We start from the raw sequence: 14,671 nt of genomic DNA, 5'->3' as shown, positions 1-14,671 counted from the left end.
TAAGGACAGCAGATGCTGGATATCAGAATCAAAAAATATGGAGCTGGAAAAGCACAGCCAGTCAGGCAGCATCCGAGGAACAGGAGGATCAAAGTTTCGAGCATAAACCCTTTGTCAGGAATTCCTGAGGAACAGCTTGTGCTCGAAACCTTGACTCTCCTGCTCCTCAGATGCTGCCTGACCAGCAGCGCTTTTCCAGCAGCAGACGTTTTGACAGCTGCCTCAATAAGTCTGTCTCATTTTCCTGATGCTAGGAGCATCAGAAATGGACACTTCCTGTGCACACCACACTTGCCCCCTTTATAGCCAAATGATAGGGGACCAGAAAATATGGAAAAATGGGAAATATATGAATAAATAATTTCTATCCATCTCCTTTGGGCAATCAAATCTCATCCAAGAGTTTGCATTGACCATTGTTTTACTAGTGCACGAATAGTTAATACCCCAATAATCATTTTGATATTGCTTCTGACTCAGCTGAGAAGCAGTCTAACTCCTCCTGAAGGTATGCACAGAATACCCAATGCTGTAACCAGCAGTGCATTTCAGAAGCTCACATGTCTCTGTTTTCCCACTGCTACCTTTGTATCATTTAAATGGATATTTTTAATACAAAGGAGGATATTTGGATGTTGTTACTTTTTGTGGTGTCATAATTATCTTTAAGCACAAGAGACGTACATTTCAACTTGCAATTGATGCTTTATTAAACAGGAAATACTGCTTTTTTAAGTGACTAGCAAGGAGAATATTGTGGTTTTCTTGTGTTGTCAAACTTCTACATTGTAAAGAACACTGGCAGTCATTGCTATTATACACATGAATGATGAAGCTCCAGGTTACATCCTGTAGGCAGTTCTTTAATCTCTGTTTCACAGCTGAGAGACTGAGGGGTTTTGTGGTCAGCATGTTTTTAAAGAGGCAGTAACCTTGCAAATTAACAATGTGAAGACATAAAAGAAAAAGGCTGGCCTGCCATACAGTTAGATTGCGGTTTTCAAAGCACTACGTTTACAATAGCTGACGATATTGGAGACTGAAGAGGCCTTACAACATCATGTTTGCACTAGAACTAGGTGTTCCTCTATGCAAGCTGCTCCAGTACAACTACCACACTGGTATCTGACTAACAATGTGGGTAATTGCTCAGGTATGTGCTGTGGATAAATCCAACCTTGTCAATTTCCATCCGATTAGTCGGCGTTCGATCATCGAGCGATTGAAAGAATTGTCAACAGAGCTATCAAGTGACACTTGCAAAGGTATAACTTTTGGCTTCTATCAGGCCCACTTAGCTCTGAACTTCCCCACAGCCTTGGTTCAAACATGATCAAAAAGAACTGAAGTTAAGAGGTGAAGAGGGAGTGATTGCTATGGACAACACTGCAGCATTCAACCAATGTGGCATCAAGGAGTTCTAGTCAAAACTGAAATCAGTCGAAATCAGGGGAAAATTCTCTGTTGTCTAGTAAAAAGGTAGATAGATTTGGTTGCTGAATGTCAATATCTCAACCCTAGGAAATTACTGCATGAGTTCCTCAGGGTAGTATACTGAGCCTGACTATTGTGAGTTACTTTATAATTGCAGCACATTCAGTACTATTCACAACTGCTCAGGTTTAGTGTCAGAGAGCTGCACAGCACTGAAACTGACCCTTTGGTCCAACTCGTCCATGCCAATCAGATATCCTAACCTAATCTAGCCCCATTTGTCAGCACTTGGCCCACATCCCTCTAAACTCTTCTTATTCATACACCCATCTGGATGCCTTTTAAATGGTGTAATTGTGCCACCCTGCACCTTTTCCTCTGGCAGTTCAATCCATGCACGCACCACCCCCTGCATGAAAATATTGCCCCTTTAAATCTTTCCCCCTCCCCTTAAACCTAGGCCTTCTAGTTCTGGACTCCCCTGCCCCAGGGAAAAGATCTTATCTATTCACCCTATCCATGCCCCTCATGAACTTTATAAACCCCAAACCCCTCAAACTCCCACACTCCAGGGAAAATAGTTCCAACCCCTTAGGTCCCTTTTAAATCTTTCCCCTCTCCCCTTAAACCTAGGCCTTCTAGTTCTGGACCCGCCTGCCCCAGGGAAAATATCTTATCTATTCACCCTATCCATGCCCCTCATGAACTTTATAAACCCCAAACCCCTCAAACTCCCACACTCCAGGGAAAATAGTTCCAACCTATTCAGCCTCTCTCTACAGCTCAAATCCTCCAACCCTGGCAACATCCTTGCAAATCTTTTCTGAACCATTTCAAGTTTAACAACATTGACCCAGTCTGTGTCTATATGTAACAACACCAGAGCAACATCCAAACTTAGGTAGGTTAATGGTAGGTAATATGCCATGGAGGTGCCAGACAATAATCTCCAACAAGAGAGGATTTAACCATCGAGCCTTGACATTCAATGGTATTATCTGGCTGAATTGCTTATTTTCATTGTCCCGAGGGATATTATTGACAAAAAACTCAACTGAACCAGCACTAAGTAATGTCCCTACAAAAAACAGGAAGGACGCTAGGATTTCTAAAGCAGATTCACCTCCTGTTTCCCCAAAGCCTATCCACCATCTACGAGGCGCAAGTCAGGCCTGTGATGGAACACTGTCCACTTGCCTGGATCAGTGAAATTCCAGCAACACTTGGGGTAATTAAATGTGCACTAAATGCTGGCATATTCCACAAATGAATAAAAATGAACAAATGAATAAAAAGTTTACATTTTCTTAAGTTGCAGAGCTAAACGAGTTCTGCTTTTCTTGCAAAAAATTCACACAAATAATTTCATGTCGTTGAAAGATGTTGAACATTCAGCATTAAAGCAATGCAAAATGTCTTAGTTTAACATGCCTATAGTGCTGTCATTTTCAGTCTTTAATGCAGGTAAAAATTTATAATCAATTCCCCGTGTTTTACAGTTTTATCCTTATTCATGGTCCATGAATTGCAGTTCCACCTTCCTATGCATTGTAAAATATATATGATTGCATTATGATAGCAACAAAAACATTAACTCGTTTCAAGAATACTCAGCTGAGAGCTCCTACAAGCACCTTGTACTGTGTGCAGAATGATAATATATTTTTTGCATATATGTAATGAGGAATGAAAGTCATCGCTGAAGCAAAAAAGAAGACTTGGTGCGAGTCTGCTGCATATGGAAGTTCTGACATCAGAAAACTAACTCCACTAACAGCCAGAGTCACGATCAATGTTTTATTAATGCATGAGCGGATGAATAGAGATTATGAAAATGAGACCATCAGAAGAAATTAATCATCAGCAAACACTGCTCACAGGGATTTTTGAGATTACTTTGTTTTGAGGAAACTGGTCAAAAATAAATTCAAGTTATTTAACGGACATTATTGGTATATACATAAATAGGTAAAATATTTCAGAGAGCTTGCTGATTCCTTCCATAAAGTTGCTCTAAAAGTTATTTCACCCTCAATTTAGAGATGTCATTATTGATAGACATAGTGCCCTGGATTTATGCTGAGTCTCAGAGTTTCCCCAGTCCTTTAAAATGTGGAGGTAGGACCCATATCCAAAAGTACCCGCTTTGACAAAGGGTCAGTTAGATTCGAAACGTCAGCTCTTTTCTCTCCTTTCAGATGCTGCCAGACCTGCTGAGATTTTCCAGCATTTTCTCTTTTGGTTCCAAATGTACTGCCTTTATTTCCAACAGATCATATTTTTACCAACAATGGAAAAGGACTAAGTAGGATTCATAATGGAAAGAAACCCAAATTCAGCAGGTGCCATTTGAACTCAGTGCTTTGCTTAAACAAACAAATGTTGGTTGCCTTTACCTCTTCATGGTCTCCCTCCACCTTGCTCTTCCCCTTCTCCACCTCCTGCTTTTGAGCTGTTCACCACATTGCTGGTGACAAGGTCAGGTTATGAACATTATAACACACCATACTGGGACATAGTTCACCAAACATAGCAGGCTGGGGTCCTCCAGAATGGTCCAGACAATGGATCTATTTCTTCAGCACTTGGGAAGGTCAACTCAGTGATGTATGTAATGAGATGGCAGCATCTCTTTACATATAACCAAAGATCTTCATTTGTAAACAATTCTTGTAAATATTTTCTGCACCCTCTCGGATTCCTTCACATCTTTCGAAAATTGAAATCCACAATGAAACATAATATCTCAGTTCAGGTTAAAACACAGTGTTTACACAAGTTCATTATAACCTGCCGTTTTTTTAACTCTTTGATCCTATTTATAAAGCCCAGGATTTCCTCTGTCATTTTAGCTTTTTTTCTTAAATAGAAACAGAAAGTGCTGGAAAAACTCAGTAAGTCTGGAACCATCTGTGGAGAGAGAAACAGAGTTAACGCTTCAAGTTCAATATGATTCCTCTTCGTAACTACTTTCTCAACCTATCAACCTTCAATGATCTGGGTCTCTGTTCTTGCATCCTACTTAAGAATTACCCACTTTTGTATACATTGCCTCTCCTCATTTTCCTTACTAATATTTCTGTGTACTAAACTCCATCTTGTATTTGGGTCAAGAATGTGTTGCTGGAAAAGCACAGCAGGTCAGGCAGCATCCAAGGAGCAGGAAAATCAACATTTTGGGCAAAAGCCCTTCATCCTTGGATGCTGCCTGACCTACTGTGCTTTTCCAGCACTACACTCTCGACTCTGATCTCCAGCATCTGCAATCCTCACTTTCTCCATCTGGTATTTGTCCACACATTCCACCAAACTGTCTACACCTTCAATGTTTCTTTTGCTACAATCCTCACAGTTCACAATGCCTCTATGTTTTGTGCCATCTGCAAAAGCTGGAGTCATGCCTTACAGACTCAGTTAGGTTATATCACATTAACTGACCCATTATAACATGGGCTTCACCTTTTCTACCAAGCTTATAATGTGGCACTTCATTCAAATCCCTTGTATGCAACATCAACCACCATCCCTTCATCAGCACTTTCTGCTACCCTTTCAAAAAGGAGAGGAGCAGGTGAAGTGAGGGTCTCAGTACAGGTAGTCAGCATTCCTATGGGGGGTAGACGAGATGACAATCCTGAGATATTCAATTAGAAACAGATCTATATTAAGTGCAACTGATTAGAATTGATTCTTCCTCTCCTAAAGAGAAAGGAGCCAGCTGTTTGGTGCGTTTCTGCTAAGTAGGTCAGGCATTTCCTATTCTTAAATTTTAACAGCATGCAAATTGGTGACAAAGCTAATAAAGTATACAAAAGACAACAGAAGAAAATGAATAATGTAGTTAAAGGATTGGAACTCATTAGAACAGTGATGAATCAAGTCTGTAACTTGGAAGTTCCTCAATACCATTTTTATTCATGGCAGAAACTTCTTCATGGTTTGAATTTGAGCAGCTTCATCTTTGAGCTTATGAGCTGGAGGTTGGGCCACAGACACTGCAATGCATCAGGGGCTCGGGGAAAGAGGGATGGTAGGGAAAGCTACCTAGTTTCTTGTACCAGGAGGCAGTCATACCACTCAGGAGATTTGGTCAGGGACAGGTAGATATATCTGAGAGTTATTCATGTCTGAAACATCGATTCTCCTGCTCCTTGGATGCTGCCTGACCTGCTGCACATTTCCAGCAACACATTTTCAGCTCAATATCTGAGAGTTAGGCAGATAAGTGACCCAGAGCATAGAATTGGAAGAGTGTTGGTTTCTGCAATTATTCAATCGTTGTAGGGTTCTCTTAACCTCGATGGATGAGAGTGCGGGGGCTGCACAGTTGATGTACAAACTAATCATGCCACCATAGTACATTCAAGTGGAGAGAGCAATGAGGTACTTTCCATTCATGGTAATAGCAGTATTAGATAAACTCACTTTATTCCCACATAAATTGACAAAAAGTGAGGTCTTCATTTTCAGTAAGAGGCAGAAATACAGCAGCAGGACTCCACAGCAAACCATAGCATCGACATGTGGTTCTGCTACACCCTGAGATATTCAGCTATTTAGCTACATCCTTGAAACTTGATCCCCCTTTGGCTACATGGGAAAGGGAGGTTGTTGCATGAATTCCAATTACTTCATCACAACTTGAGTATAGAAAAAGGTGGGATAGTGTTGGAGACAAGCATGAAACAGCTCAGGAGGAAGTCTTAGAGCCAGGCTTTGACATCTTCTGCAAATGAGTCACGAAATGCATTACTTTGAGATATTAGTAGATTTTTCAAAGTCTGGGTTATGTACTCACCAACATGAGAAGGAGAACAATGTCAGGATTGTCACAAGCACATGCTACATGTAATGCAGTCCATAAATCCTCATCCTGCCGATTGACATTCACACCCCTTTCAATTAGAATCTCAGCAGCAAAGATGTTGTCATATCGCGCACACTGTTTGAAAGGAGAATGCACCTTGTTAGCAAGCTTAATACCGATCAGCTTTACAATTCTTTTTGCTTTGTCGCCAGTCAAATATATTTAAAGGAAAAATAAGCGTAATCACCCATGGTGTTGCTGCTTTTAAAAAAAACATTCATGTGACATGGGAATTGCCAAGGCATTTGTTCCTCAACTTAAATTGTCATTGAGAAAGTAGTAGAGGGTTTTCTTGAAGTGCAGCAGTGTGTCTAGTATAGATATAACTGTAATGTTGTTTGGAAAGGAGGCGAGATGAAGCCATGGTTTAGGACAAGGGAGTATGTCAGGGCTCAATAACCAGATCTCCAGAGCTGTATGGGACATCACTGTGCTCAGGTCATGGGCAAACCAAGAACAATATTGTATCCTGCAATTACTGTCGATGGTCCAGGGTGAAGGAACCATTTTGAACTAAATGGAAGTACTATTGTGCAAGGTGGGTATTTTGTGACAACATAAATGAATGCAGAAAATGTAAGCATGAGTGATTTGGGCATAACTGTCAAACATTTTAAATTCCACAATGCATTGCAACAATTCAGCTGATTTTGCTGAAGTTATGCTGATGTTTTCTAAAGGAATCAAATGGGAGTTTGACCCTCAAAGTCACTTTCATTTTAAATTTTGTACATTTCTTAGTTTGCACAGATATAACAGTCAAAATAAGGTGGGAGAACTTGTAAGGGCAATTTTGGACAAAAGTTCAAGGAGATTGAATCTCATGCATCTATGTTCATTGGTATGCTGTGGTTTTGTCAATTTCCTTGCCCAATCTGCAAAATCTCTTAGGTGCATAAAATGTATTATTATAGTTCTGACCTATATAGCAATTGCTTTTAAATCAAGAAAATTTATATCCTCCCTAAAACCTACAATATATTTCCTGTATCTTATGTTGTGATCCAAGCTTTTTAAAAACTGGCTAGGCCATCATTAATTGACCATCTTTAGTTGCCTTTTGCAAGGTGGTGGTAGGCTGTCTTCTTGAATTACTGCAGTCCATGTGCTGTGGGAAGGCCCACAATGCCATTAGGAAGGCAGTTCCAGTATTTTTACCCAGCGACAGTGAAGGAATGGTGATATATTTCAAAGCCATTGTAAGTGTCTCGGAGGAGCATTTGCAGATGGTGGTGTTCCCATGTATCTGCTGCCCTTGTCCTTATAGCTGCTGGTTTTTGTGTGTCTGAAAACTGGTGTCTAAGGAACCTTGATGACTTTTACATACTGTTGCTACTGAGCATTGATAGTGCAGGGAATGAATGTTTGTGTTAATGATATTTCTGGACAAGTCGAACCCCAGATTGAAATCTTGCTTGACAGGATATATTTAGTTGGTTTTAATAAGATGGTCTTTCATTGAAATGATAGGCAATACTGCAGATTCTAGTTTTACAAAATAAACTTTAGTTTTATTGTTAAAGAAATGAAGATAGAATAAACCAAACCATTTACATGTAAGTGACAAATATAAAGATTTGGAAGTACACAATGAAATACAGTCCCATAATTAGAATGATACTTCTTGACAGTACTCACACTGGATAGATCTACCCTTTCTTTCACACCTGAAGGGCTTAATTTAACTGTGGCTTCAAGTCCACATTGAGAATCTGATGGTCTCTTCCTGGAGCATTTATAAAACTGAGGTTAGACTTTCTCAGCTTCAAATAACCTTTCAAGGTTTCAACTATACACTTTTGGGCTGAAACTTTTAACCTAAATTCCCTACACTGAGGTGACTTCTTCCTTAAAAATCCTAAAACCACTTCCCTTACCTAAAAACAACTATTTTATGCATCCAACTTTATCCAAGACTTCTGAAAACTGCCTCAAACTGAAACTAAAATGCTTCTAGTTCCCCAAATTGGAAAATAAATTCCAGAATGTTGAATCTGAAAGCTTAATGAAAGCTCAAAATTCAAACATCCAAAGGAAACTAAATGAATATATATGAATCATCTACCTTACCTCACACTTTGTACGAATCTTTATTTAACCAGAATCATATGTACTAATGGTGGAACCTACACTGCACATTTCCTAAAATGTTCACAGACAATGATTAAACAGCTTCAAACTCAAATTTAGAACACAAGAATATATGGTGTAAATTTGGCTATTTTTGCAAGGTATGAACTTTTGTATTGATTTCTAATTGTTTTTCCTGCTCCTTTACATTTAGAGTAAGTTTTTGCTTAACTTGCCACTTGTCATTTCGAAAAATTTGAGCCTAAATTTCTTATTATTGGGAGATGTATTTCTCCAGACTTGCTAAGTTATTTTTTGTGGAAGGTTAATCAAAGTTTCAGTCAGTCAGGAATGCAAATAAAATGCTACATGTTTGAATGTAATCTGCCGTGGCTTATCTGTAGTTCTTGTGTAATTACACTACTATACAAGAACTGGAGTAGGTTAGATTAGATTACTTACAGTGTGGAAACAGGCCCTTCGGCCCAACAAATCCACACCGCCCCGCCGAAGCGCAACCCACCCATACCCCTACATTTACCCCTTACCTAACACTACGGGCAATTTAGCATGGCCAATTCACCTGACCCTGCACATCTTTGGACTGTGGGAGGAAACCGGAGCACCTGGAGGAAACCCACGCAGACACGGGGAGAACGTGCAAACTCCACACAGTCAGTCGCCTGAGGCGGGAATTGAACCCAGGTCTCTGGCGCTGTGAGGCAGCAGTGCTAACCACTGTACCACCATGCCGCCCACAAGGATAAGGTTACTTATCCAAAACTCACCCTGCCACACCATTAATCCTCAGAGTCAAAGCTCATATGTACTTCTATTTCTCTTGATACACACATCAAACAAAACCTACCAATCTCGAGGACAGACAATTTCACATTACTATGAACTCTTTGTAAAAATAAAACTTCCTATTGTTCTGTACTCTCCCACACAGAGAAAATAACTTCTCTGGGATAAATATTCAGTCTGAGGTTGGAACCCCAACAGTATTTCCAGGTCTCAACCTTCACTAATGACGCAACATAATCTTCAAAGCTGCAGCCACTATTTGGCTTGGAGGTGAGTTTGCTGATCAATTTCAGGTGAGGTGCACTGGCAGGAGGCAAAAAAGAAGTAATGATTGGATTTGGTTGTGTTTTATTGTTGGTTGGTTGATCATGTGCATTTGTAGACTACATTTGGTGCTGTGTGAATGAGTCATGACTGTGTGTATAATTAAGTATAAAGGAAACAAAGTTCAGGCTACAGTTACATTTAAGCCTTTGTCATAAATATCCTGATGTGTCACCTTTGCATATCTCAGAAGCATAAAACACAACAGGCTTGCCTGTGCAAAAGGATAGAGCAGGGATCAGGAACTATCAGAGGTTGAGTTGATTGCCAACATGAACTGGACTCACAGTTCTCTGGTGCTCACCCTGAGACCCGGAACAAGGCTGTGATAGACAGCAGAGTTGTACTCTTACCCCCATCTGGGAGGAGACTTCCTCTAGGCCAGTTAAGCACTCATGCCTAGAGGTATCATGGAAAATGAAGTCTCACATTCCTTTCAAATGTTCAGAGAACTCTCTCTCCGAGCAAAACTGACTTTCTCTGTTCCAACAATATGCATTTGCATGAACAACTGAGTTTCACTAATAATTTTTATGCATTATTTCCACACAGTCATGAGCACTAACATATCCCCACTGTGTCTGTGATGATGAAGCTTTGATTTATGACAGCCTCTTCATCTTTCCCACACTGGCCATTTGAAAATTAGTATCCTTTGCTACTTATTCACCTATAGGGCTCTACAATGAACTCAAGAAGTAGTTGGCCTGAGTTATATGGATTTCCCGTTCCTTATTCTGCCTTTTCTTTGAAAATCTAAACAGGTCACTGAGGCCTTAGGAGCTGATGATGCCTTCCAAAAACACAAATTTCTGGGTCCACCCCCACCTGAACAAGTTCCTTCAGAGGATTGAAAGTTTTTTCAATGTGGTTAACTGTTTGAATACTCAACAAAGGTTTACATTCAGGGGAACATAAGAGAGGTATATGCAACGACTCATCATAATTTAAATGGCACTGCATTTAATCAAGGTCAAAGTATCTTTCCCAATGTCTAGTGTCCAAAACTAAATGCATTTCTCCTGAAATGTTCTAATTAAGGTTCTGTTCAAATAAAATGGAAGCTCCTTCGTTTTCCCATCCCTTAGAGTTAAAAGCCAACATTTAATTAGTCTTTTTGATTTTCATTTGTCCCTCTCCATTAAATTTTTTAACAATTTGCTGATCGTCTCTTTTGAACTCTTATTATGAACTCATATTATATGTCTTTTTCTCATTGGCATGTACTTTCGCATAATATTCATTCCAGTAGGTGTATTTGCATTTTGTACATGTCTGTTAATTTACAGTGGCTTACATGCATGACACAAGTTCATGTGCTGAATGTTTTAGAGTTGCTTGGCAGTAGAGGTATTGTTAGCAGTTTACCTAAACATTATGGGCCTCTTGTGGAAATGTGAATTCTCACTATTCATAGGATTAATGGTTTGGCAGGGTGAGTTTTGGATAAGCGCTAAAAATGTGTTGCTGGAAAAGCACAGCAGGTCAGGCAGCATCCAAGGAACAGGAGAAACGACGTTTCAGGCACAAGCCAGAGGACAAGTCAGTGGTGACTTGAGGGCTCACTCAATAGTTACCCAACATATATAGTTGGTTTTTACTCCCCTAATGTTTCTTGGACAATTATGAAGCTGAAATGAGTTAGAATCCTCCAAATTTAAGGAACTTTTCCAGAGGGCTCCAGATGTAGAGGAATTACCTGTCAGAAATTTCAATTCCTGGGCAATTCTCTCAGAATGTCATACATCAAGAATTCTGCATGATCCACAAACTCACTGGATAATGGAATATTTGGGCGCAAAAGCTTATCGTTTCATATATATTTGAATGCATGTCTTTTGATATATTGCAATCAGTATCAGCATGCATGGATTATTGGGGTCAAAGTTAGAATTGGTGTGATGTTTTGATTAAATCGGTGTTTGCTATATTCATGTGGGAGTCATGAAGTGAGGTAGGATGTCATGTTGAGGTTGTACAGGACATTGGTGAGGCCTCTTCTGGAGTACTGTGTGCATTTATGGTTGCCCTGCTATAGGAAGGACATTATTAAGTTGGAGAGCATTCAGAAAAGACTTGCAGGATGCTGCTGGGAATGGAGAATTTGAGTTATAAAAATAGGCTGGGCCTTTTTTCACTGGAGCATAGGAGGTTCAGTGGGTGACCTTGTAGAGGTTTATAAAATCATGAGGGGCATAGAGAAAAAGAAGAGGGTGGGGGAATTCAGGTGACATGTTTTTAAGGTGAGCAGCGAAAGGTTTGACAAAGGACTTGGACAGGTACATGGATGGAATAGTATGGTGTTGGAAAAGCACAGGAGGTCAGGCAGCATCTGATGAGCAGGGGAATCGAAGTTTCGGACATAAGCTCTTCATCAGGAATGAATTGCTTATGCTCGAAACGTCAACTCTCCTGTTCCTTGGATGCTGCCTAACCAGCTGTGCTTTTCCAGTACCACGATTTTTGACTCTGATCTCCAAGCATCTGCAGTCCTCACATCCTCCCATGGATGGGATGGATATGGAGGGATATGGACCAAACACAGTTAAATGGGACTAGATTAATTGTGAAAACTGGGTGGCATGGGCAGGTTGGGCCGAAGGGCCTGTTTCCATGGTGTAAATCTCTGACTGTATGACATAAAAGGCAACCTATTTTTAACACACAGAGTGGTTCGTGTGTGAAATGAACTGCCAGAAGAAGTGATGGATGCAGGCAAAGTTGCAACATTTAAAAGACATTTGGATAGATACATAAATAGGAAAGGTTTAGTGCGATATGGGCTAAATGCAGGCAATTGGGACTAGTGTAGTTTGGGAATATGGTTGGCTTGGACTGAAAGGTCTGTGTCACGCTGTATGTCGCTATGACTCATTGTACCAGAGTACTTATTACGAATTGTAAGCCCAATAGTAAATTATCATATAATTACAAATTAGAATCAAATGGCACAACTTGCTTGAGTACATACTTTACATGACATCCGGAAAGAAAATGATCTATTTATGCTGTTATTGCAACTGATATTGATGTGTTTGGATGTTTCAAATAACAGAAATGAATAGAACGGAATAGAATGAAGACAGTCAGCAACTTACTCAAATCAAGATGGACAGATAAACTTGGATTAGCCTAGAATTTGTATCTTCAATAACATTGTGACAGAAAATGTATCAGTGTTAAGGAGATGCAAGTTATTAAAGGGACTGATCACAAACTAGCACGAAATGCCAGGAGGACGGGGCACGAGTTTGATACAAAAGTAGTAACAATAAGAGGAATATGCCTGTGGTGAAATGTAAAGGAAAAGGTCAGGAAGAGTGTAAGTGGCAAGCTGAAATAAGTGTATCAACCACATACAGACAGAAATTAGTATGAAATGGCAACATCTAGAAAAGAAAAGACAAGGGTCTATTAATAAAAAGGTCCAGGATCTTGGGATTAGTGTTTGAAACGATATTTCCATAGCTCTTTCATAATTGCAGTGTCATTTTAAATTAATAGTATTTGGAAGCCTAGGGAGTGTTTCATGTTCCATCTGTTTCTAATGTCAACCTGACAGCTGTTACTGTTGGCAAGAAAATATTCACGGCAGTGTTACGAAAAAAAAATCTTCTGAAAATAAACCATTCATTTAAGCTTCAATTGTGCGATAGGGGCGTGATATAAGATTGGTGCAAAAATCTTCCATCTCATTAAGCTAAACATTAGTGATAGATGAGACATTTTATCTTTCAGTTTCTTACGAGGAATGCATAAAGTCAAAATCAATTATTAGAAAAAGCATCTCATGATCTGCCTAGTGGTATTTCCTTGTGGATTGAACCCCTTTCTTTCTCAATTGAAATATTAGCTCTGGATCTTTATCCTAAGTTCTATAGTATGTGCTTGCTGCATCTACCTTGGTGGTGGGGTCTACTCTCCAAAATGGCAGGATATTTGTTCTGTGAGAGAAGCAGATACTGTGTGGAGTCGTGTCCACAGCCCACATATCAGAGGCACACATAAGGGTTGCAAGTGGCAAGAAGGCTACTTAAAGAGGCCAATATCGGTTTCTGGGAAGGTACATGATATATAATTATTTAGAAACCTGAAATCTAAGATGAACAGAACCAATAGTAGTTTTAGTTTTGAATTATATTTCTGAATTTTGTTAAAATGGAGAACCAGCATTTAGTTTCATGTTTGAGTTTGATGAGTTATACAGTATAGTCTGACAATTTGTTAACATGCATTTAAATGAGGCTTTAAAAAAAGTTTCTTGAAGTGAGTAGTTCAGTGTTTGAGAAAACATGGACGGAAACAGAAAGAAAAATGGGCTTCTACCTAGCAACAAGGTGTCCTATGACACAGCAAGGTAGAGACAGAAACAGGTTCTTTTAAAGAGACAGCCGTTCAGTAGGCTGATGGTAGAGTGTTAGAACTCTCTTTCACAGACAGCAGTGGCTGCTTGATCAGGTGTTAATTTTAAATTGGAGATGGATAAGTCTTTGTGATGCAAAGGTATTAAGGGATATGGGGCAAAGGTATTAAGGGATATGGGGTAAAGGTACAGGATCTCATTGAATGGCGTAATAGGCTTGAATGGGTGAATGGCCTGCTCCCGTTCCTATGAGTGTGCAGGTTTCTTTCAGAAAGAAGTAGGTCACTCCAAGACAAAAGGTTTACATCAGCTGCAGTAGAGTTCAGCAATATCCAAAAGTGTTCAGGCAGCAGCCTTCAAGGCTTAAAAATTACTAAGAGAAAATCTCCCATAACCGAAGATGTCAGAGAGGAAGAACCTCTTCAAGGTTGTTGAATGCAGGAGTTCAAGATACACGTGTTAAGGAGTAAGTTAGCCATGTTACCAGTTCATATAGGGGTCTCAGAAAGAGACGTTAACTAAAAAGATAGCACCAAGTGAATGCAGACGTTTGTGGCAAAGGAACCACCATAGTATGCTCATTGAACAAAAAAACCTGAAAGTGGAAACAAAATACCATTTACTAAATATCCATCAGCTGAATGTTGAGAGTAAAATGATTGAATCTTTATTTCTGATTCTTGAAATAAAACAATTCTAACTAATCCTTGTACGGTGTAATATAGTTAGTGTTATTTTCCCTTTATGTATAATAAACTGATGTTCTTCTGTTCAAGATATATTGGCACCTTCTTGTGATTATTTGT

At 39.6% G+C, this 14,671-nt stretch overlaps 1 protein-coding gene across 1 annotated transcript in view; it reads right to left on the bottom strand.

Annotated features, from left to right (window-relative positions):
• myo16 (myosin XVI) overlaps positions 1-14,671 on the bottom strand; it is a 375,473-nt gene that overhangs the window by 286,053 nt on the left and 74,749 nt on the right. The window contains exon 4 of the mRNA XM_043691191.1: positions 6,233-6,376. Within this exon, the coding sequence (XP_043547126.1) occupies positions 6,233-6,376 (144 nt within the window). The remainder of the gene's footprint in view (positions 1-6,232; positions 6,377-14,671) is intronic.

This window comes from Chiloscyllium plagiosum, chromosome 6 (assembly GCF_004010195.1).
Source record: "Chiloscyllium plagiosum isolate BGI_BamShark_2017 chromosome 6, ASM401019v2, whole genome shotgun sequence".
NCBI classification, from domain to species: Eukaryota; Metazoa; Chordata; class Chondrichthyes; order Orectolobiformes; family Hemiscylliidae; genus Chiloscyllium; species Chiloscyllium plagiosum.
The sequence above is the reverse complement of the archived record's forward strand: the minus strand, read 5'-3'. Positions and strand labels throughout refer to the sequence as shown.